This window comes from Cyanistes caeruleus, chromosome 33 (assembly GCF_971803275.1).
Source record: "Cyanistes caeruleus chromosome 33, bCyaCae1.hap1.1, whole genome shotgun sequence".
Lineage (NCBI taxonomy): Eukaryota > Metazoa > Chordata > Aves > Passeriformes > Paridae > Cyanistes > Cyanistes caeruleus.
This window is the reverse complement of record NC_141734.1, coordinates 2,410,795-2,431,346: the sequence shown is the minus strand read 5'-3', so window position 1 is coordinate 2,431,346 and position 20,552 is coordinate 2,410,795. Positions and strand designations below refer to the sequence as shown.

At 60.1% G+C, this 20,552-nt stretch overlaps 4 protein-coding genes, 1 long non-coding RNA gene and 1 other non-coding gene across 7 annotated transcripts; 3 read left to right on the top strand and 3 right to left on the bottom strand.

Moving 5' to 3' along the window:
• Window positions 1-95: 95 nt before the first annotated feature.
• On the top strand, window positions 96-937 carry LOC147647866 (uncharacterized). Its single transcript, XR_015281357.1, has 2 exons — window positions 96-515; window positions 664-937. It is a non-coding gene; the product is annotated as an uncharacterized LOC147647866 (long non-coding RNA).
• Window positions 938-1,384: 447 nt separating this feature from the next.
• On the top strand, window positions 1,385-5,337 carry LOC111936794 (E3 ubiquitin-protein ligase TRIM7-like). 2 transcript variants are annotated; one of them, XM_023937900.2, is made up of 7 exons: window positions 1,385-2,468; window positions 2,851-2,946; window positions 3,087-3,317; window positions 3,580-3,602; window positions 3,828-3,943; window positions 4,251-4,280; window positions 4,436-5,337. In XM_023937900.2, exons 1-7 carry the CDS (start codon window positions 1,812-1,814, stop codon window positions 5,095-5,097), a joined length of 1,815 nt encoding a protein of 604 aa, XP_023793668.2. In that variant the 5' UTR covers window positions 1,385-1,811; the 3' UTR covers window positions 5,098-5,337. The 2 variants fall into 2 exon arrangements, with proteins under 2 accessions (XP_023793668.2, XP_023793669.2); XM_023937901.2 differs by having other exon boundaries at window positions 4,474-5,067.
• A 192-nt stretch (window positions 5,338-5,529) lies between these two features.
• LOC111936804 (E3 ubiquitin-protein ligase TRIM39-like) lies at window positions 5,530-10,219 on the bottom strand. The gene is made up of 5 exons (XM_023937915.2): window positions 10,166-10,219; window positions 7,975-8,082; window positions 7,682-7,704; window positions 7,119-7,234; window positions 5,530-6,471 (listed from the first exon to the last, which is right to left on the bottom strand). Exons 1-5 carry the CDS (start codon window positions 10,217-10,219, stop codon window positions 5,951-5,953), a joined length of 822 nt encoding a protein of 273 aa, XP_023793683.2. The 3' UTR covers window positions 5,530-5,950.
• LOC111936805 (zinc finger protein RFP-like) lies at window positions 9,943-15,290 on the bottom strand. The gene is made up of 7 exons (XM_086870786.1): window positions 13,940-15,290; window positions 13,215-13,307; window positions 12,719-12,949; window positions 12,400-12,422; window positions 12,011-12,126; window positions 11,576-11,605; window positions 9,943-10,882 (listed from the first exon to the last, which is right to left on the bottom strand). The coding sequence occupies exons 1-7, from the start codon at window positions 14,339-14,341 to the stop codon at window positions 10,293-10,295; spliced, it is 1,485 nt and encodes a 494-aa protein (XP_086726912.1). The 5' UTR covers window positions 14,342-15,290; the 3' UTR covers window positions 9,943-10,292.
• TRNAV-CAC (transfer RNA valine (anticodon CAC)) lies at window positions 15,178-15,250 on the bottom strand. The gene has a single exon. It is a non-coding gene; the product is annotated as a tRNA-Val (tRNA).
• A 725-nt stretch (window positions 15,291-16,015) lies between the features above and the next one.
• On the top strand, window positions 16,016-20,522 carry TRIM41 (tripartite motif containing 41). Its single transcript, XM_086870776.1, has 6 exons — window positions 16,016-16,939; window positions 17,413-17,508; window positions 17,872-18,102; window positions 18,308-18,330; window positions 18,535-18,662; window positions 19,085-20,522. The coding sequence occupies exons 1-6, from the start codon at window positions 16,073-16,075 to the stop codon at window positions 19,612-19,614; spliced, it is 1,875 nt and encodes a 624-aa protein (XP_086726902.1). The 5' UTR covers window positions 16,016-16,072; the 3' UTR covers window positions 19,615-20,522.
• The last annotated feature ends 30 nt before the right edge of the window (window positions 20,523-20,552 follow it).

Sequence of the window (20,552 nt, the reverse complement as noted above, 5' to 3'; positions counted from 1 at the left end):
GCGGGCTGAAAGCTGCGCTGCTGGGACCAGCCGGCTTTGGGGTGTGGCGACGGCTTCTCTGGCACCGGCTTCGGCATCGGATCGCAGCCGCGGCCGAGCCGGAGCGGGACAGAGAATCCCCCTTCCCAGCAGGCTCACATCGCCTTGGAGGGAGATTAAATGGAAATGAAACTTCCTTCATCAATTACCGGCTTGGTTGGGATGCACCACTCCACTCCTTTCTTCCCCAAAAAACACCCAGGGAAAGTGAGAGGTTGCCCCAAGGCTGCCCTTGGGCTCTGAACCAGGAACCGGACTTGTTTCACTGGTTTCAGTTTATTTCTTTCAAATTTATTAATTGATAAATTTAATTTATGTGCGTATTTAATTTGTTGGTTCACTCCTAGTAATTGAAGGGCACGGCCAGGGGAACAGAGCTTGGAGTAATCCTTGGCTCATCCTTTGCTGCTCATTCCGCCTCCCGATTCTTCAGCATTCCCAAACGCCCGACTCCAACACCCCCACCCTGCTCTGCTGTACGTGCAGCTATAAATACCTGTATTCAAAAATACTTTTATTGTTCCTTTCATTTCTCCTTTTGCACAGGAAATCGTTTCTCTCACGGCTCGGGGCTGAGCCGCTGACCACAGACCGTCCTATTTTTAACTTTCCTTTTCTTCCAAGAGCCCCCCGGACCACCAGCGCAAACTCAGGAGCCCTTCACGTGCAGAAGCCACCGGAACTCGCTGGTACCTCGCTCGGTACTGAAGCGATGCCTTTTTCTTTCTGAAGAAATCGGTCAAAACCTCGTCCGCCGTTAACTCTGTGCGGGTGTTTGTGGGGGTTCTGGGTTTTCCGGTGCTCGGAAGATTCAGACTGAAACCTGGGGGGAGGCTTCGTGCTTCTTTCTTTCTTTCTTTTTTTTTTTTTTTTCTTTTTTTTTTTTTTTTTTTGTTAATCTGGGGCTAAATTTGATTTATCGGGGGATGAGACGTGTGGAGAGTTGGGATGGATCAAGACCCCCCTTTCGAAGAGATTTCCCTCCTTGATTAACCGGGTATAATCACCGTGACCTAAGCTCAAGAGGGAGCTGGAGGCTCGGGTTTAACAGACAAGGATATTTGCTCAGTGCCAGAGGAAAAGAAAACCAGTAATCCAAGGTTTTCTGCAGGATTTTGCTCAATTGCTTCAAGGTGCAGGTAGATCCAGCGCTGGGAGCAACCTGCATCCTTTTCTCACCGTTTCAGGGAAAAAGTTCCTCAATAAAAATTTCATAAAATTTAAATTTAATTTTTTTAAAAAATCCAAATTAAAAAATCCGAATTAAGAAAAAAATCAAAAATTAAGAAATCAAAGTTTTTTTTAAATCATATTTTAAGAAATCTAAATTAATAAAAAATCTACATTAAAATAATCTTAATAAGTAACATTTAAAAATCTAAACATAGACCAGGAAAAGGGCTGGATTTTTTCGCTGCCCTTGCTTTCAAAGCATCAGCCAGATAAAGGAATTATCTGGGCCGGCAAATAGGTCCGTTGGGGAAAGAATTTATTTTTTTAGCTTTTTTTCTTTTTCAGCCTTCGGCCGTGCCAAGGAGAAAGGGCGGGTCGGGATGGACAAAGCTGCGAACGGGCCCGTTCAGAAAGAGGGTTCAGATGTTAAAAAGGGACAAATCCCCTCCCGGTGCAGCCGGGACGTTCCCAGAGGGAGTCAAGGACAAGGGCGGGAGGTTCCAGCCCTTTCTGCGCGGAGCTGGGACCCCCGGGGGGGCCGCATCCATCACAGCCCGGGGAAATCCCAGCCCAGGTTTGGGAATTGGTCCTGATTTGCAATGCGGGAGGGGGGAGCGGCTTCCTCTTTCCACCCCATTTCCATGGGGGTCTCACCCTCGCGGCCCCACTTCCCTCACCGGGCCGTGCATCCCAGGAATTCCACTCGGAGCGGGGGTTTGGGACCACCCGGGGGGCGCAGCCGGGAGGGTTTTGGCCATCGCCCCCCGCTCCATCCCCAGCCCCGCCGGGCTCCGCCTTCCCCGCTGCGCGGAGAAAATGAAAGCGGCGGCTCCCGCATCCCCCGGAGCGCCATGGACGCGCTCCCAGCCGAGGCCTCCTGCCCCATCTGCCTGGAATATTTCCGGGACCCCGTGTCCATCCACTGCGGCCACCACTTCTGCCGCTCGTGCATCGAGCGCTGCTGGGAGTGGCCCACGGCCGGGTTCGCGTGCCCGCGGTGCCGGGACACGGCCCCGCAGCGGAGCCTCCGCCCGAGCCGCGAGCTGGCGCGGGTGCTGGAGATCGCCCGGCGCCTGAGCCGCGGGGAAGCGCTGGCTACCGGGGACGAGGAGGAGGAAGGATGCCGGAGGCACCGGGAGCCCCTGGAGGTTTTCTGCAAGGAGGACGGAGCTCTGCTGTGCGCGATCTGCCGCGAGTCCCGCGCGCACCGCGCCCACACCGTGCTCCCGGTGCCGGAGGCTGTCCGGGAATTCAAGGTAAAGGGAAGCTTTTCCATCCAGGAGCTGGGCCAGCTCCGCCAGGGTAGAAATGTCCCCCCGGGTTTGCCCCCGCTGCGCCCGGCTCGTTTCGGGGGGACAGGACGCGCTCCGGTGCTTCTGCTCTCTCTGTTCTGCTCCGAGCTTGGACGGATCCGGGTCTTCATCCTCCTCCCTGCTGCGGAATTCCAGCCTCCGTCCAGCTCCAGCGGATACCTGCCGATCCCTAAATCAGCAGGAACGTAGACAATAAGAGCGGGAATGTTTTCCTGGAGCGGGAGGAGGGACGGAGCTGCCCGCACTCCAACCCCCTGCCCAGAGCGTGTTTTTGAAGCCGCCCCGATCTTCAGAGAAACGGAGTCTTTCTTTTTCGTTCCCTCAGGAACAAATCCAGGCTCGGCTGCAAACCCTGAAGGACGACAGAGAGAAACTCCTGGAGTTCCGGGAGGCTGAAATGAAGCGAAATTGGGAGTATTTGGTAAATGCTTTGCAGCAGAGGGGTGGGGAGCGGGTGTCTCGCGATGGATTTAGAGGGGCGAGGTCGCCCCTGGGGCTGGGGAAGGGGCTTTGACTCACCCTTCCCACCCAGCTCCGCTCCCCGTGTGTCCCGTCCCGCAGGAGAAGACCGAAGCCGAGCGGCAGAGGATTCTCTCCCAGTTCCAGGGGCTGCACCTCTCCCTGGAGGAGCTTTCCCGTCACCTCCTGGCTCGGCTGGGGGACCTGGAGAGCGACATCGGGAAGGTGCAGGAGGAAAACGTGACGAGCCTGACGAAGGAGATCTCCCGGCTGGACACTCGCGTCCAGGAACTGGAGGAGAAGTGCCAACAGCCAGCCAGGACCTTCCTGCAGGTGACGAGGCACAAGAGACGGAGCCACCGGGTCCGGCGGGGGTCGGAGCAGCCCAGTCCGGTGGGATCACGGCCGCGGGTGGGACGCGGTGGTCTCTGCGGTCCCTTCAGCCCAAATTATTCTGCGGTGGGGCCGCACCCCGCTCCAGACCCCAGTCTGGTGCCTCAGCGCTGGTTGGACTCGATCGGCATAGAAAATCTCTTCCAGTGTAAGTGTTCCTCTGATTCTGAGGGATTCACCGAGCCCTTTCTCTCCCTTCCAGGACATCAGCGGAACCTTGACCAGGTACGGACGGGGCTGCCTGAGCTGCTCCTCCTGCCCCGGGCTGGGACTGGGAGCTGGATCCTGTATCTGGACCCATTTAGAGACCAAAGTATTTGGTTTTGTGGCCAAACCGCTGCGGAAGGGGCCTGACCCCATCCCTAAAGGCTCCTCTGTGGCTGGGCACAGAGAATTCCTTGGGCTCCCTCCGGGGTGGATCCTCAACCTCTTCCTTCCTTCCTTCTCCAGCCTGGGAAAGGAAAACCTCCAGCTGCCCCCGTCGCCTCTTCCAGAGCTGGAAAAGAAAATTCATCACTTCAGGGAGGAAAATATTCTCCTGGAGGAGACACTGAGGAGCTTCCAAGGTATTAGGAGCAGGCTGGAGGATGAAGCAATGAATTTCATTGACTGTATTACATATATAAATTGCATTTATTATATGCTTATAATATAATTATTATGTATATGTGAAATCATGAATTATATTTGTTATATTTGTATGCTGTATTTTATTGCAATTATTTTAATAGCATTTAGTTTTCGACTGCAATCCTGTCTTATCGCAATTCCGTTTGTCATCCCTCAGCATGGCAGAACAGCCTCCCCACATTCCCGTTCCCACTTATTATTCATTTTATATCAGTCCACGTCTCCCTTCTCCCCTTCTTTCAGACATCCTGATGTTCGAGCTGCCGGAGAAAAGTAAGTCCTGGGATGGGGGCTGATGTGAGAGCTGGGTGGGAGATGCCGAACAAGCGAAGAGAAACGAGGGGAAAAGCCCCGCAGGGAGCCGGGGAATCCTCACGGCGAGGATCCTCCGGCGGGACGGAGGATCCAGGGAATCCCCTCCGGCACAGTGACGGTGACGCTGGACCCCGGCACGGCTCACCCCCAGCTCCTCGTGGCGCCCGACGGGAGCAGCGTCAGCTGGGAAAGCGCCGAGGACCCTCCCGGGGCCGGACCCGGACCCGGCACCGACCCTCCCGGGGACGGACCCGGGGCTGGAGCCGGCACCGACCCTCCCGGGGACGGACCCGGACCCGGCACCGACCCTCCCGGGGACGGACCCGGGGCTGGAGCCGGCACCGACCCTCCCGGGGACGGACCCGGACCCGGCACCGACCCCTCCGTGCTCGGCCGCGAGGGCGTCACGGCCGGGAGGCGCTGCTGGGACGTGCAGGTGGCCCCCGCGGGGTCCTGGGCCCTGGGAGTGGCCAGGGAGACCCCCGGGAGCGGGGCAGAGACCCCCGGGAGCGCCGAGTGGGAGCTCTGGTCCATGGGGCTCTGCCAGGGCCAGTTCTGGGCTCTCACCTCCCTGGAGCGCATCCCGCTCTTCCCGATCCGGGCGCCCAGCAGGGTGCGAGTGGCCCTGGACTACGAGAGGGGCCAGGTGGCTTTTTTTGATGCTGATAAGAGAAGTCTGATCTTCGCCTTCCCGGCAGCCTCGTTCAAGGGGCAGAGCATCCACCCCTGGTTCCTGGTGTGGGGCGAGGGCTCCCGGATCACCCTGTGCCCCTGAGCTTCCCCCATTCCCGAGGTTTATCCCCCAGTCCTGGCACTTCCAGGGACTTAGGTCTGCTGAAGTCTCTTTCAGAGATGCTGAGCATCCCTCGGGGTCGCTGTCCCGAGTTGCCACCCCAAATCTGGTGGCTGAAAACGGAGCCACATCTGTCCCGCCCCTCCTGCACCATCCCAATCCCTTTTCTCTCCTTTCCTCTGGCTTTGGATAAAGTAAAACCCCGACATTTACGTGTTTTAACTTCTTCTCTTTTTGGTGTTTGCTGCTCCTGGGTGTGGGGATCAAGCTGGAATTTTGTTTAATTAAACCCCATTCCTGGTGTTTGCACCCTGGAAGAGCCACAAGGCCCGTGCAGGTGGCCCAGGGACTGTCCCTGTCCCTTCTGCCTGGAAGCCACGGGCCACTGCCAGCAGTCAGGAAGGACACAGAGCGGGAATTCACACCCTCTTTTATTATTAATGATATAAATCACGGAAGCCACAGACCTGGTCACCTGGGGACCTTTTCCAGGGGGAAAAGGGCTGCTTTAGGGCAATTCCATGCATTGGAGGTTGGGAAAAAGCCTAAAAAAAAATGTAATTTGGAGCCCTTTGTTTGGAGGTGACCAGCTCAGATGGGATTATCTACAGCCAGTCAGGAAAGCCTTTCCATCCTGATTTTTCCCGTTTTTCCCACTGTTTCCCATTTCTCTGGCCCACAGTCCCTTCTCCACAGCTTCGTCCCCCTCTTTTGCCTCGTTTTTCCCAGGTTTCCCAAGTTTCTCCCTTCCCCCGGCAGAGAAGGAAACACAAAGCTGCCCCAGGGGCTCCCCCAGCTTCCCCCCGAGATTGTGAAAATCGGGGGCGTTTTTCCCTCAGGGACAGAGCCGGAGCTGGGACCTGGCCCCCACCACCCAGAGCCAGGGCCGGACCCTCTCCCCGGCGAAGGACACACGGGAAAAGACAAAGAGGAGCCCCCCGTCCTCGGCATCGAAAAACGCCACGGTGCCCGCGCCGCAGTCCAGGTGGACGCTGACCCTGCGGGGCAGCCACCGCAGGGCCACCAGGGTCACCTTGCGGCCGGTCAGCGCCCGGATCTGTCCCCCCCACTTCTCCAGGCCCCAGATGCCGCCCTGGGGGCCCAGGCTGAGCCGCCCCTTCCTCCGCACGGATTCCCGGGCCACCCCCACGGCCCAGTCGCCGCCGTCCCCCACATCCACGTCCCAGCAGTGCCGCCCGGCCACGAAGCCCTGGTGGCCCAGCACGAAGGGCCAGTAGTCAAAGCGCTCCGGGCTGTCCGGGAGGTCGCGGTGTCCGGCTCCGTGCCAGACGCTCTTCCCGTCCTCGGACACCACGAGGTCGGGATGAGCCGTGTTGGGGTCCAGGGTCACGCTGGCTGTGGGGGACAGAGCCAGGGCTCGGGACCAGACCCCATTCGGCATCTGAGGATCCCAGGTCCCTCCTCCTGGGTCCTCCCAAAACCCCAAACCTCCCAAAACTGGGGAAAACCCTCCTAGCCCGGGGTATTCCCAGGAGATCCGAGCTGGGAAAGCAACACAGGGGTCCCCGAGTCCAACTCTCAGCCCTGCACAGGACAACCCCAAGAGTCGCCTCATGATTTTATGGGAAGTGCCATTCTTGAAACAGAAAATGCTGGGTTTCACCCCAAAAAATCCAAAGAAAAAACCACAGCAACAGTGGTACAGAAATCCGAGGAAAATAAACAGCAAGGAGAGGGAGGGAAGAGGTGACGTGGGAGGAAAATGAGCAGAGTCTGCAGCAGCCACAGGCAAGACCCGGCTAGCTGGGCTGAAATAAATAAAATTAAAGGAAAACCTCCTTGGGTCCCCCTGATTTTCAAATTCTCTCTCCTTTTTTTTTTCATACCAGAAAATGCCCTTTTCCCTTCCTCTCCCCCATCTCCACCTTCTCCCTGCAATGTTTCTATTCCCAATTTATACCCGGGACAGGAGCAGGGCAGCTCAGCTACTCCAGCTCTCCCAAAATATGACTTAAATCTATTTTTGTTCTCCTTCTGGGTACCTTGGAGCTTCCTCAGGGTTTCCTTCAGGGCGCTGCTCCTCCATGAGAAGTGACAAACTCGCTCCTCTGGCTCCGGAGCCGCATCCAGGGGCAGCTGGAAAGTCACTTTTCCACATCTGGAGCAAAAGAAATGAAACCAACAAACCCCCCTCGCACTTCTCAGAACAAGCAGAGAGCTCTCAGGAGCCACCAGCAGTGAGGGATGGTGCTGCTGGAATGCTGGGCTTTCATTTCCCCCCTTCCCTCGGAAATCCAGGAGATCAAAAGCCGAATTTCCCTGTTGGATTCATCTCTTCTTCTTTTTACTAAATCTTATTTTTTATGAGAAAGGAAGGAATTTTTGAGGAAGACTGGACTAGAGAGAAGAGCCAAGACTTTCAATTATTTTTATATTTTGAGACCAAATCCCGGTGGATCAGCACATCCCAAAAGTGATCAAGGACCCAAAGGCTCCTCCCTGGAGCCGAGGAGGAGCCTCGAGCGGCGCTGGCAGATCCGAGTTCCCTCCTCCTCCACTCCTCTTGGGAAAATCCATGGAGAAGATTTTCAGGGAGACCACAAACCTGCTGAAGGAGCTTTTCACTTCCTGGGGGAAGAGAGAAAGGAAAGGCAGCTCAGCGTGAGATCCTCCAAATCACGGCAGAGCAAATTATTTGGAAATGTAGGGAACCACCAGCCCTCCCAAGGGGATTTAATTCCCTTTTCCCCATCTTTACAGGCTCAAACCTCGCTCTCCTCATCCCCTCGGGGCTCCGGAGGGAACAGGACCAAACGGGGACCAGGAGAATCCCAATTATTCACGCAGTGGGGAGGTCCCTCCCTCTGATTTTCCCTCAAAACAGGAGAATTCCCTCACCAGCTGCTGATCCTTCTCTTCCTGCCCCTCTGCCGGGGTGTCCGGGTGGGAAATCTCCGGGTTTTTTTTCGCCTGCCTCTTCTCCAGCTCATTTTTCAGGTCTTGCAGCTGTGAAAGAGAGCTCAGGATCCCCCGGGAATCTGCAGCCCCGAACCCAAGAGGGATTTAAGTGACAAACTAAAGGAAAGCAGGGTGGGAGATACCCCGAGGAGCTCCGGGAGAGGCATTTCCCACGGGAGAGCACCTCTGGATTCAAATCCCCACGCAAATCCCAGCAGCTCCCTGCCCGAATTTGGTGAAATTCTGCCCAAATCCGTGCGGTACCGGCGTCCTCCCTCCCAAAGGAAGGTTCCCGAGCTCGGTGTGTCCCCAAATGTCCCCGAGGCTCAGCAGGTGGCACCTACCAGGTCTTCCAGTTTCCCGCCCTCCAGGGCAGCTGTCCTTCCTCGGGGTCCTCCTCTCCTGGCTCAGAAAGCCGAATCCCCGCTGGAATTCCTTCCCAAGGGATCCAGACCCTGCCGGGTTTATCCCTTTGTCCAGGCTGGATCCTTCCTCTCCTGCTCCTTCCCTGTCCCGGGTGAATCCGGCTGGGCTGAGCTTGCGCGGCAGGTCTCCCCCCACCTCTCCCGCTTTTTCCTCATCACAATTCCAGGATTTTGTGCCTGGAGCTGCTGCCTCAGGGAGCTGCCACCCCACTCCTTTTGCGCTAAAACCGTCCACCTCCCCCCAAAACATCCCGGAGACACGGGATGTCCAGGATCCCGTGGGCGAGGGGCTCCCAGGGCTTGGCGGGACCATGGATGGGGCAAATCCAAGGAAAAAGGGAGGGGAAAGCACAACCAGGACCTTGGGGGGTTGGCAGAGGGACAAATTGGGGTCCAGGACTTCCTTTCACCTCCATCCCTGTGGCCACGCCAGGGCTCTGAGACCACCAGGAAACGTCTCCAGGGAATTTCCCACCCTCTGCTCCTGCACTGAGCTCCGTGGATAAATTCGTGTTTATTTTTACGGAACCATTGCAGGGTCTCTGCCACCGAGCTGGGGGGACCCACAGCTCGGGCAGGTTTGGAGGTAAAAATCTCGGTTCCAGCGCAAGTTTCCCACCGGGAAGAGCCAGGGAGGAGCCGCTGGCTGTGGGAACGGCAGCGCTGGGAGCGAGCACCCCAAAAAGGCTCCCGGGAAAGTTTCGGCAGAAGGGAAGGGGGCGGATCCCGGTGAAACAGCGGCAGAGGCTCGGGCTCGGCTCCTCCGTCTCGGGATGGGGAATCGGGTGGGAAAAGGAGTCGGCAGAGCCTGGAGAACCAGCCCGGGTGGGAAGCGCTTTGCATCGCTCCGGAGAGAAGGGAGTCCCTGGGTGGAGATCAGAGACAGGGAGGGAGCCTGGAGGAGTCGGGAACAGGGATCTCTGGCCCCGAGGGATGCGGAGAATTCCCGGGACACGGCGTGATGCCAGGAGCTGCCTCCGGGAGGGACCCGCGGGGATGGGGAGGGGGCTCCACTCATCCCCTGCCTGTTATTCCGGTCCCAGCGTCTCTCCCGGTTCCTCTTCTCGGTTCCGGAATTAATAACGGGGCTGTTTCGGTGCTGCCGCTTCCTCTTTTGGGCTTCCTCGGACGAAAATCGCGCGTTTTTGAGGAAATCGATGTCTTTGAAAGCGGCAAAAAGTGCCGGAACCCGTGTCCTGCCTCTGCCGAGGCACCACCCCCCCTGGGATTGATCCCACCTCGTCCCTCCCCAGCGGCCGGCACGGGGGGGACAGCGTTTTTGGGGAGTAATAATGTGGAAAATTGGGTTCCAGGAGGGCTTGTGTTGCTCCGCGGCTTGTGTGAAAGGCTGGGGAGGCGCAAAGCTCAGCGAGGTGTCCTCATCCCCCCCAGATTTTCATAATTTATCACCCAGAGGCTCAGAAATCCAGAGGAACACAATTCCCGGCGGGGCAGGGAGGCAAGCGTGCAACACGAAATGTTCTTTTATTTGAGACATTTTATTTATGACATTTATTTATGATATTTATTTATGATATTTATTTATTGTATATGACACAAAATGTCAGGGATGTGGAGAGAGAGGGGAAACAGCTCCCCAAAGCGAGAGGTGAAGGGTTCAGGACACACCCTGGACAAAAAGCTCTTTGGGAAGAGAGGAAAGCGGGAGGATCCATCCTGCCAAGGGTACAAGATAAAATCCGCACATTGAACCCGGCCCTCCGCCCCCAGGGCTCCACTCGGCCGATCCCTGGGGCCATCCCGGAGCTCCCGACGGACACGGAGGGGCGGCGAATTCCCGCGGCATCGCTCGGGACACGTCCCCGCAGCCCCTCAGGGGCAGATCCGCAGCGAGAAGCCGAAGCCCACCCAGTCCAGCGGCGACGTGACCTGCCCGGCCACCGCCCGCTCCTCGCAGCCCCGCGTCACCTCCAGCAGCCGCGCCCCCATCCCCATCTTGAACCAGGGCAGGACCCTCTCCCCGTTGAAGGCGGCCCGGGTGTATTCCAGGATGGGAATGTCGTGGCCGGCGCTGAAGAAAGCCACCCGCCGCCCCTCGTAGTCCAGGGAGACCCGGAGCCGCCGGGGCGGGGGCTGCGGGCGGAGGCTGGCGCGGGGGGAGGTCAGGGAATGAAAAGCCTCCAGCGCCCACACCCCCTCTTTGGGGGTCAGGCTCAGGGGGCCCCTCCTGCGCGCGGACTCCCGCACCACGCCCAGCGCCCACACCCCGCCCTGCCCCACCTCCACCTCCCAAAAATGCCGGCCCGAGGCGAAGCCCCCCCGCGCCAGCACGCAGGGCTCGAAGTCGAAGCGCTCGGGGTGGTCCCGGACGTCCCTCGGCACCAGCTGCCCTCGCGCTTCTTTTCCGTCCTCCGAGAGCTGCAGGTGGGGATGAGCCGTGCCGGGGTCCAGGGTGACGTCGGCTGCGGGAGAAGGGAGCGCTGGAGGGCGGTCGGGGAGGATGGAGATGCTCCTGTCCCTCCCGGAGCCCGGGATCCGCCCCGCTCTCCCGTTTCCCGAGGATGGAGATGCTCCTGTCCCTCCCGGAGCCCGGGATCCGCTCCGATATCCCATTTCCCAAGGATGGAGATGCTCCTGTCCCTCCCGGAGCCCGGGATCCGCCCCGCTCTCCCATTTCCCGGGGATGGAGATGCTCCTGTCCCTCCCGGCACCGGGATCCGCCCCGCTCTCCCATTTCCCAAGGATGGAGATGCTCCGGTTCCTCCTGGCACCGGGATCCGCCCCGCTCTCCCATTTCCCGAGGATGGAGATGCTCCTGTCCCTCCCGGCACCGGGATCCGCCCCGCTCTCCCGTTTCCCGGGGATGGAGATGCTCTTGTCCCTCCCGGAGCCCGGGATCCGCCCCGCTCTCCCATTTCCCGAGGATGGAGATGCTCCTGTCCCTCCCGGAGCCCGGGATCCGCCCCGCTCTCCCATTTCCCGGGGATGGAGATGTTCCTGCTCCTCCCAGCACCTGGATCGGCCCCGTTCTCCCACTCCCTGCACACACCAGGACCGTCGCTCTTCCCTCCCTCCCCGCAGCAGGAACGACATCGGTTTTTCCATGGGAAACTCTCCCAGGAGCCCAAACCCTCCATTTCCTCGCCCCGACTCACCCGGCTCCTGCAGCTGGAACATGAGGCTGTCTGAGGAGAGAATTTCACAGACTCGGGGTCAGACAATACCTTCATCCCACGGGACGGATCCCCTGGCCAAGCAAAACTCATCCCCGAGGATTTGTGCACGTGGATTTATCCCCGCTCTGTCCTTTCCCTGGCTTGGCACCCACGTGGGATCAGATTTTCCCACCAGTGACCCCTAATCCGCTTTTCAGGTGAGACCTGGGAGGGGAAACTCCTTTGCTGGGCTGTTTTTTCTCCTCTCTCCAACCCCCGACTGAGTTTTGCCCTCAGGGAAAACCTCAGGGTCCTTCTCTGGTGAACAGCTCCTGGATATCCCACACAGGGACCCCATTTCTCCCGGATCTCCCTCCCAGGGACCCCGCTCCTTCTGGGTTCCCACACCAGGCCCCCGCCAGTCCCGCTCGGCACCTTGGCATCTCCTCAAGGTGCTCCTCACCAGGACGTTCCTCTGGACAAAATCCTCGAGCCTCCTCTCCAGATCGGAGGAAATCTCGGCCGGGGGGTGGAACTTCATCATCTCACAGCTGCAAAGAAGCCAAAAAGGGGAAAAACCCTCCAGTCTGATGGTTCATTTTATTCTCATTAAATATCCCGGGGGCCGTTATGGGACGGGCTGAGGATGTTTATCCCAGCTGCAAATCCAAGCCCCTTTTCCCTGCCCTTCCTGGGCCGTTTCCTTCCCCCAGAGCCAAATTCCCGAGCCCGAAGCAGCAGAGTGGGAGTGGGAAGGAAACCTGGACCTCGGGATTGGCCTGGATGGCCCCAGAGGTGCGAGGAGGGAGAAGGAGCTGCATTACCTGTCCAGGAGCTGCTGGAGGTCCTAAAGGTGGGAGGAGAGAGGAGATGGTTAGAGAGGAGGAACAATAGACCGTTCCTTCAAACCCCGGGATCAAAGAATTCCAGCCTGGTTTGGGTCGCAGGGACTTAAAAACCCATCCTAATCCACACCCGATCCACATCCCAGAGGTGTCCGAGCTCTGTCGCAGCCGGGACATCGCCAGGGCTGTGGCAGTGACACCAGGGGAGCCCCTGTGGGGATAATTCGGGCTCCTGGGTCTCTTGGATTTTGTTTGCTCCGCCTTTTCCCCTCCCGGTCCAAGAGCTGCGGGCTCTCACCTGCAGGAAGTGGCTCGGGGGCTGCTGGAATTTCCCCTCCATCTCCCAGATGAGGGTGTCCAGCTGGGATAACTCCTCCGAGACCTTGGCCAGCGCCTCGTCCTGGGCTCGGCCGATGGCCCTGTCCAGGTCCCCGAGCTGGGCTAGGAGGAGACGCTCCTTCTCCTCCAGGAATCGCTGCAGTTCCCGGAATTCCTGCGCCGTCCGCTGCCCCTCGCTGCTGGTTTTGTCCTGCCGGGAGCGGCGGTGAGGGCAGGGGCGGCGGAAGGGCCGAGGTCCCTCCCTTGCCCCCCTTCCCCTCCCAGCTCCGCGTTATCTCCCGGCGCAGCCTGCGCTGAGCCCCGGCAGATAAACACGGAACGCAGCGCTCCCAGAGCCAAACCCGGGAGATTTAACCCCAAAACACCGCTGGGGTAGAGGGAACGACCCAAACCCGTCCCCGCCCCGGGATCCAAACCGCTCCCCGACCCCCCCAGCTCCTCTCGGGGGCTCCCACCAGGTGCAAACTCCTCCGAGCGCCGGATTTTCGGCTTTCCAGGTATTTTTCTCTCTCCTCCCTCAAAGCCTGGAGGCAGTTTTGGATCTGCTCCTGCAGGGAAATAAAAGGCGAACTCAGAGGGGCTGAGAAAAATCCATTTTCCCACTAAAATTTCCTCCACTCCTCGTCTGAGATGGGATACGCTTTGCATAAGAACTGCGAGGAGCTGAGCCAGAGCCAACCCCGCACCCAGGGAGGGCTGGGAGCCCCAGATAAGAGAGATTTCCCCCCAAAAACCATTCGTGGCCTCCAGAAATTTGGGTTCTGGGATAAAGATCTCAGTCTTTAACAACCTCAGGCAGATTTCTTCAGCAGGTGTTTATATCTACAAGAACCGCTGTCGATTTATAATTTCTTTAAGTTTATATAGGATTTTCCAGAAGTCTTTTTGCAGGAGAATAGAAAAGGATCAGAAAAGCGGTTTCTAAATCAGTTGTAACTAACCGACCCAAAATAATTTATATTTATTGTGAAACAGTGAAGACGCCCTTGAGACCGGATTAAAAACACCGCAGAAGAGGAGCATTTGGAGGCGTTTTCACACACTTTGGGCACCGAAATCGCCACCCAGCAATTGAAAGCCGACAATTCCCGTTTCCCACGGGAGCCGGGGGGGGATCTCCCCCGGAGCGCCGCTCCCCGGGGGCTGCCCGGTGCTACCTTGCACTCCTTGTACAAAGTACCTTGTACTCCTGGGCCGCTTCCTCGGCGGGCACGACGCGGTGCAGGCGGTGGAGCCGGGAGCGGCCGCACACGAGGCACAGCAGCGCCCGCTCCTCCCGGCAGAAGAGCTGCAGCGGCTCCCGGTGCCGCCCGCAGAGCGTCCCCGGTGCCGCCGGGAGCAGCCCCCGGGCGATGTCAGCGACGTGCCCGAGCTCGCGGTTGGGTCTCAGGCCGGGCTCCGGGGCCGCGTTCCGGCAGCGCGGGCAGGCGAAGGAGCCCCGGCAGCTCTGCCAGCAGCGCTCGATGCAGCCCCGGCAGAAGCTGTGGCCGCAGGGGATGGACACGGGCTCCTGGAACAGCTCCAGGCACACGGGACACGAGGCCTCGGCGCGGAGCTGCTCGGCCGGGCTGGGCCCCGCCATGGAGCGGGAGGGGTGCGCTTCTTCAGCCTGGGATGGGGGTTTGGGTGAGGAGGAGGAGGGTGCGCTTCTTCAGCCTGGGATGGGGGTTTGGGTGAGGAGGAGGAGGAGGAGGAGGGTTGTGCTTCCTCCGCCTGGGATGTTGGATGGTTGGAACGTGCTGCCTGAGCGGGGTGGAAAGGAGCGGGGAAAGGGAGACGAGGGGATGCTTCCTCCTCTCCTCCTCCTCCTCCTCGCTTCCTCCTCTCTTCCTTGCCTCTCTTCCTCACCTCCTCCTCCTCGTCTCTTCTTCTTCTTCCTCCTCACCACATTCTCCTCCTCCTCTCCTTCCTCATCTTTTCCTTCATGCTTCCTTCTTGCCTCTTCCTTTTACTCCTTCTCACTCCTCCTTTTTCCTTCTTCCTCTTTTTCCCATTCTTCTTTCCTCTTCTTTCCTCTTCTTCTTCTTCCTCCTCCTCTTCTTCTTCTTCCTCCTCCTCTGCTTCCTCCTCCTCCTCCTCGGTGCCTCTGAAGGAGCAGACTCGGGGAGCTGATAAGGCCAGAGCCAGGGCGGGGCTGGAGCAGCGACCGAGGAGAAATCACGTGAAATTGGGGTGGGAAAACTGAAATAGGGTAAAATGAGGCGGGGGGGCGAAGGTTGGGATCCAAATGTGTAACGGGAAAGTGATGGAGGAAAGATTGGCTGGAGAAGGAAGGGAGGGAAGAAGGGTTGAGATTAAAAATTATGCAAAGAAAAATGATGGAAGAAGGGCTGAGATGTCTTGAAAGTGTTGGAATGAAAAGTGGAAAATAAAGGAAAAAAAGAGCAGGGAAGGAGGAAAAAGAGAAGGAAAAGGGATTGTTTCTGCCCGGTTTCGAACCGGGGACCTTTCGCGTGTGAGGCGAACGTGATAACCACTACACTACAGAAACGCTGTGCCGCGCTCCCCGCCCCGCCGCGCTACAGCCGCGCCCCCCCGCGCCCCGCGGCAGCAGCGGGACCCCGCGGCCGAGGGAGGAGCTCGGGAAAAGGGCAGAAAAGAGACATTTCGGGGGAAAAAGAACAACATGTTCGAGCGCCCCTCGCGGGAATCGAACCGGGGTTCGCTGCGGGCGTGCCCAGAAGAAGATCCCGGCCCGTGGGCCCGCCCCACAGCGCTGCCACCGCCTCCAGTCCTCCACGAACACCGAGTTCCGTGGCTGGACAAGCCCCGGAGAGGAAGTGGGGGGACTGCCACTGCCCTCGTTGCTAAGCAACCGAAACCGCTTCCGGTCACGGCGCGCAGAAGGGGCGGTATCAGTGCCGGAAGGCGGAAGTGCCGCGGCGTTTCCCGTTTGTGGCGGAGCCGCCGCCGGGCGAGCGCGGCCGAGGCGACCCGGCGGGGACCGGGCGGGACCCGGCAGGCACCGAGCGGCTCCTCCGGCACCGGCCACAGCCGCGAGGGCGCGCGGGGGACGCCGGCACCGGGGGCGCGGGTAGCGGCAAGGCCCGGTGAGGCCTAGAGGGGCCCGGCCCGGCGGGGCGGCCCCGGCCCGGCGTGGGCAGCGGGCGCGTTGAAGCCTCCGCCGGGGCCTCGCCGGGCTCCGGGGGCCGTGCCCGGGCCGGGGGGAGCGGAGCGGGAGCCAGCGCGGGTTGGGGGCCGGCAGGGGCGGGGGCGGGCGGCTGAGCTGGGCCGGGGGCGCGGCGGGGCCGGGCAGGAGCCCCGGAGGAGGAGGAGGAGGAGGAGGAGGAGGAGGAAGGTCTCGCCCCCCGGCATGGCGGCCCCCGCGGCGCTGGGCGGCCCCGGCTCCCGGCCGGACCCGGTGGAGACGCTGCAGGAGGAGGCGATTTGCGCCATCTGCCTCGACTACTTCGCCGACCCGGTGTCCATCGGCTGCGGGCACAACTTCTGCCGCGGCTGCATCTCCCGGCTCTGGGCCCGCGGCGGCCCCGAGCCCCCCGCCGGCGGCTCCGAGGGCGGCTCCGAGCTGGAGGAGGAGGAGGACGAGGACGAGCTGGAGGAAGACGAGCTGGACGTGGAGCAGGAGGAGGAGGAGGACGAGGCCGGCGTGGACGAGGAGGAAGAGGACGACATGTGGGAGGAGGAGGAGGAGGAGGAAGCCGAGCTCTGGGAGGACCCCGCGGAGGACGAGGAGGAGGAGGAGGAGGAAGAGGAGGAAGGAGCCGCCGCCGCCTGGGCGGGGGGCGCGCAGGGGGGGCTCTACTTCGGGGACGAGGACTATGACGAGGACGTGATGGAGGAGGACGTGGAGGAGGAGGAGGAGGCGGAGGACGAGGAGGAGGAGGAAGAGGAGCAGCCGCCCCCCCGGCGCCCCCCGGTTTTCACCTGCCCCCAGTGCCGCAAGACGTTCCTGCAGCGCAGCTTCCGCCCCAACCTGCAGCTGGCCAACATGGTGCAGATCATCCGGCAGCTGCACCCGCGGCCGCAGCGCCCCGCGGGGCCCGGGCCCGGCCCGGCGGTGCCTCCCGGGGGTCCCCCCGAGCTGTGCGAGAAGCACCAGGAGCCGCTGAAGCTTTTCTGCGAGGTGGACGAGGCGGCGATCTGCGTGGTGTGCCGCGAGGCCCGCGGGCACAAACACCACAGCGTGGTGCCCCTCGATGAGGTGGTGCAGGACTGCAAGGTGGGGGCGGCTCGGGGACACCGAGGGGATCCCGGGGGCTCGGGGACACCGGGGGGATCCCGGGACACGGCCGGGAGGGTCCGGCCGCAGCGCTTCGGTGCCCGGGGACGGGGGGAAAGGGGCGCTTGGGGGGCGGGATGCTCCAGTTTGAGATGGGAAGTGCCAGGTTAGGACGGGGAAGGGTCGTTGCATCTTCCTGGGGGGAAAGATGGCAAAAATGCTGCGGGAGGCAGGAAAAGGGGGTGGGTTGGGGATGAGTGAGGGGTCTGGGGGTGTGGAATGGGGCGAGAGGGTCGAGTGAGGGGTCTGGGGGTGTGGAATGGGGCGAGAGGGTCGAGTGAGGGGTCTGGAATGGGGTGAGAGGGTCGGTGCCCGGCTTGGACGTGGGGCTGGGGAGGGAAGGAGGACGAGGGGCGTTTTGAGACCGGGACTCCCCGGATCTGCAATGCCTGAGCTCCCTGCCCTTCTCTCAGAACAAGCTCCAGAGCCACCTGGAGCCGCTCCGGAAGCAGCTGGACGCGGTGCTGAAGCAGAAATCCAGCGAAGAAGAGAAAATCTCGGTGCTGAGGGTGAGAACTGCTTGGTCCTGAGGCCTTTTCCCGATTTTCTCGCTTCCCAGCTTTTACTCCACCAAAAACAATCATTCCCAGGACACTAAAATCCTGTTTTCTCAGCCCAAGGGATGGTTGAGGGGGGAGGCAGAGGACAAAAGAAATCCCTCAACTCTAATTTGATGGAATAAAGGTTCAGTCAAACCCTAATTTACTGGAATTCTGTTCCCATGTTCCCTTAAATACTTTAAAAATCTGATTTATCCAGGAGGGAATTCCCAGCAGCCGCCCAATTCCCAGCAGAAGCTCCCTGAACCCTCCCCTTTTCCCCCGCTGTTCCCGGGGCGCTCCCAGCACGGATCCCGCGGTTTTTCCCGGCAGGAGCAGATGCAGGTGGAGATGCAGGAGCTGGAGGCGGATTTCGAGGTGCTGCACCGGTTCCTGGCGGGGGAGCAGGTGCTGCTGCTGCAGCAGCTGCAGGAGCGGCACGAGGCGCTGCTGGCGCGGCAGCGCCGCAACCTGGGCGCGCTGGAGGAGCGGAGCTCGGCGCTGCGCCGCCTCATCGCCGACGCCGAGGCCGCCGGCAGGCAGGACGGGCTGCAGCTGCTCAAGGTGAGGGAGAACCCGGGGCTTCTTCCACAAAGTTCTCTGGGGGAAAAGGGAAAACGGGGATTGGGTTTTTATTGCGTCCCCCTGGACTCCGGCTTCTCGGGGTCTCCAAGGGCCGCAGCAGAATCCCGCAGGAACAATCCAAGTCCTCCTTAACCTCCCTCTCTTTTTTTTCCCTCCCTGATCTGCACCTGCTGCCTTCTCCCAGGACATCAAAGGAACCTTCATCAGGTCAGTCACTCCTCATTCCTCCTCTCCTGGGAAAACCCACCCCGGCAGCTGCTGCAGGGTGGGCCAGGGTGGTGGGAATTCCGGGCAGGGATGGGAATTTGGGGGTGATTTGGGATATCTGGGGGAGGAGGAAGGCTGGGAAGACACCGTGGAGCATCTGAATACAAATTTCTCCCCCCCACTTTTTTTTGTTTCCTGTTGCAGGTGTGAGAACATCAAATTCCAGGAGCCCGAGATGGTCCCGGTGGATGTGGGGAAGAAGTTCCGGAATTGTTTCCTGCAGGATGTGGTGATGAGAAAGATGGAAAAGGTCTTCAGCAAAGTGCCCCAAGGTGGGGGGGGGGAAAGGGGGGAAATTTGGGATTGAAGGAGTGAAAATTGGGGGGGTTAAAGGAGCTGGAGCTGGGGGTTGAAGAGGTAAATTTTTTTTTAATTAAAGGAGTGAAAATTCTGGGGTTAAAGGGGTGGAAGTTTGAAAGGCTGGAACCTGGGGATCGAAGGGATTGGAAATTGGGGGTGAAAGGGATGAAAATTTGGAAGCAGCAGGAGTGGAAATTTGGGATTAAAGGGATGGGAATAGGGGGCTGAAGAGGTGACAGTTGGGATTAAAGTCAGGAAACCGGGTGCTGAAGGAGTGGAAATCTGGTGTTGAAGGGCTGGAAATGATTGCTCCAACCCCCCCACGTGCCACAGCTCCCCTTCCGAATCCCCCCTTCCCCAGAACCCCCCCTAAGCCCCCTCCCAACCCCCGCAGCCGACGTGACCCTGGACCCCTCCACGGCCCACCCGCGGCTCAGCCTGTCCCTGGACCGGCGCAGCGTCCGATTGTCCGAGCGGCGCCAGGAGCCCGCGGGCAGCGCCCGGCGCTCGGACGGCGACCTGTGCGTGCTGGGAGCGCCCGGCTTCAGCGCCGGCCGCCACTACTGGGAGGTGGAGGTGGGCGGCCGGCGCGGCTGGGCCGTGGGGGCCGCCCGTGAGACCACCCGGCACCGGCACAAGGGCGCGTCCGGCTGCTCCTCCCCGGCGCCCAAGCGGGAGATCTGGGCCGTGGGCACCAGCGGCAAGAAGTACCAGGCGCTGACGGCCACGGAGCAGACGGCGCTGGCGCCCGGCGAGCAGCCGCGGCGCTTCGGGGTCTACCTGGACTACGAGCGGGGCCAGCTGTGCTTCTACAACGCCGAGAGCATGAGCCACATCCACACCTTCCACATCTGCTGCCGCGAGCGCGTCTTCCCTTTCTTCCGCATCCTGGCCAAGGGCACCCGCATCAAGATCTGCACCTGACGGGCCCGGGCTGCTGCCCCCGGCTTCCTGCGCCCCCGAGGTTCCTCCTCCTCCTCCTCCTCCCGCTGCTGTTGGGGCGGCTCAGGATGGGGAGCGGGTTCGGGATGGGGCAAGATCCACCTCGGAACTGGGTTTGGGTAGGAACGGGCGGAATTCACCTGGGAACCGAGTTTGGTGTTGGGATGGGGCAGGGTCTGCCCTCTTGGGACTGGTTTTGTGTTTCACGGGGCGAGACGCAGCCCTCAGGAGCCGGTTTGCGTTCGGGCGGGGCAGGAGCCGCCCCTTTTGGAGGTGATTTTGGAGTTGGGATGCATTCCCCTCGGATCCGGTTCAGTTCCTGCCGCTGGGAGCTGCTCCCTCCCTCTCCCAGCCGTGTCCCAATTGAATTTTGGGCCCTTTCCGGATCACCGGGAGTTTTTCTGCGTTTGGGGCCAAATCCTCTAAGATTTGAAACTCACTCTTTTCCCAAAATCCGCATTTCTCAGTGCCTGGATTTTTTGGGATTCAGCTGAGCCCCCCCCCCCGCCCCAGCCCTGATGTTCCTGTTCTTCCCCTGCTGTTCTCCTGCTCCTCCCCTCCTTTTCCTTGCCATTTTTGGGGGAAAATCCTGGATTTTCCTCTCCCCTCTGGCACTTTACGGGGCTGGGAGGAGCCGCTTCCCCCCCGCAGCTCTGGAGCTCCCCGAGTTGGGGAATATTTATTTTTCCCCCTTTTTATTTCCAGCCGGATCCTGTCCCACTCGGGAGCTCCCCCCTCACACTCCCCCTCACGTTTCCCTGGATTTTGGTGGATTTGGGAATTTCCTGTTGGCGTTACAGAGCTCGTTCGGGATATTTTTGGCTAAAATGAGAATTAAATGGAGATTTAGTTTTATGACACGTCAATAATAAAGAATAAAAGAAGTTGTATCCAAGGCTCCAGGTTGTTGGATCCTGGGA

Excerpts from the sequence above, each read along its gene's own strand:
- LOC111936794 (XM_023937900.2), top strand. The coding sequence starts at position 1,812 with ATGCGGGAGGGGGGAGCGGCTTCCTCTTTCCACCCCATTTCCATGGGG. Across the intron at positions 2,947-3,086 it reads AGCGAAATTGGGAGTATTTG|GAGAAGACCGAAGCCGAGCG; the intron begins GTAAATGCTTTG and ends CCCGTCCCGCAG. Across the intron at positions 3,318-3,579 it reads CAGCCAGGACCTTCCTGCAG|GACATCAGCGGAACCTTGAC; the intron begins GTGACGAGGCAC and ends TCTCCCTTCCAG.
- TRIM41 (XM_086870776.1), top strand. The coding sequence starts at position 16,073 with ATGGCGGCCCCCGCGGCGCTGGGCGGCCCCGGCTCCCGGCCGGACCCG. Across the intron at positions 16,940-17,412 it reads AGGTGGTGCAGGACTGCAAG|AACAAGCTCCAGAGCCACCT; the intron begins GTGGGGGCGGCT and ends CCCTTCTCTCAG. Across the intron at positions 18,663-19,084 it reads CTTCAGCAAAGTGCCCCAAG|CCGACGTGACCCTGGACCCC; the intron begins GTGGGGGGGGGG and ends CAACCCCCGCAG.
- LOC111936804 (XM_023937915.2), bottom strand. The coding sequence starts at position 10,219 with ATGGCCCCAGGGATCGGCCGAGTGGAGCCCTGGGGGCGGAGGGCCGGG. Across the intron at positions 7,705-7,974 it reads AAGAGAAGGATCAGCAGCTG|GAAGTGAAAAGCTCCTTCAG; the intron begins GTGAGGGAATTC and ends CTCTTCCCCCAG. Across the intron at positions 6,472-7,118 it reads AACCCTGAGGAAGCTCCAAG|CCAGCGTGACCCTGGACCCC; the intron begins GTACCCAGAAGG and ends TGTCCCCCACAG.
- LOC111936805 (XM_086870786.1), bottom strand. The coding sequence starts at position 14,341 with ATGGCGGGGCCCAGCCCGGCCGAGCAGCTCCGCGCCGAGGCCTCGTGT. Across the intron at positions 12,423-12,718 it reads CCCCGAGCCACTTCCTGCAG|GACCTCCAGCAGCTCCTGGA; the intron begins GTGAGAGCCCGC and ends TCCCACCTTTAG. Across the intron at positions 11,606-12,010 it reads CACCTTGAGGAGATGCCAAG|ACAGCCTCATGTTCCAGCTG; the intron begins GTGCCGAGCGGG and ends TTCTCTCCTCAG.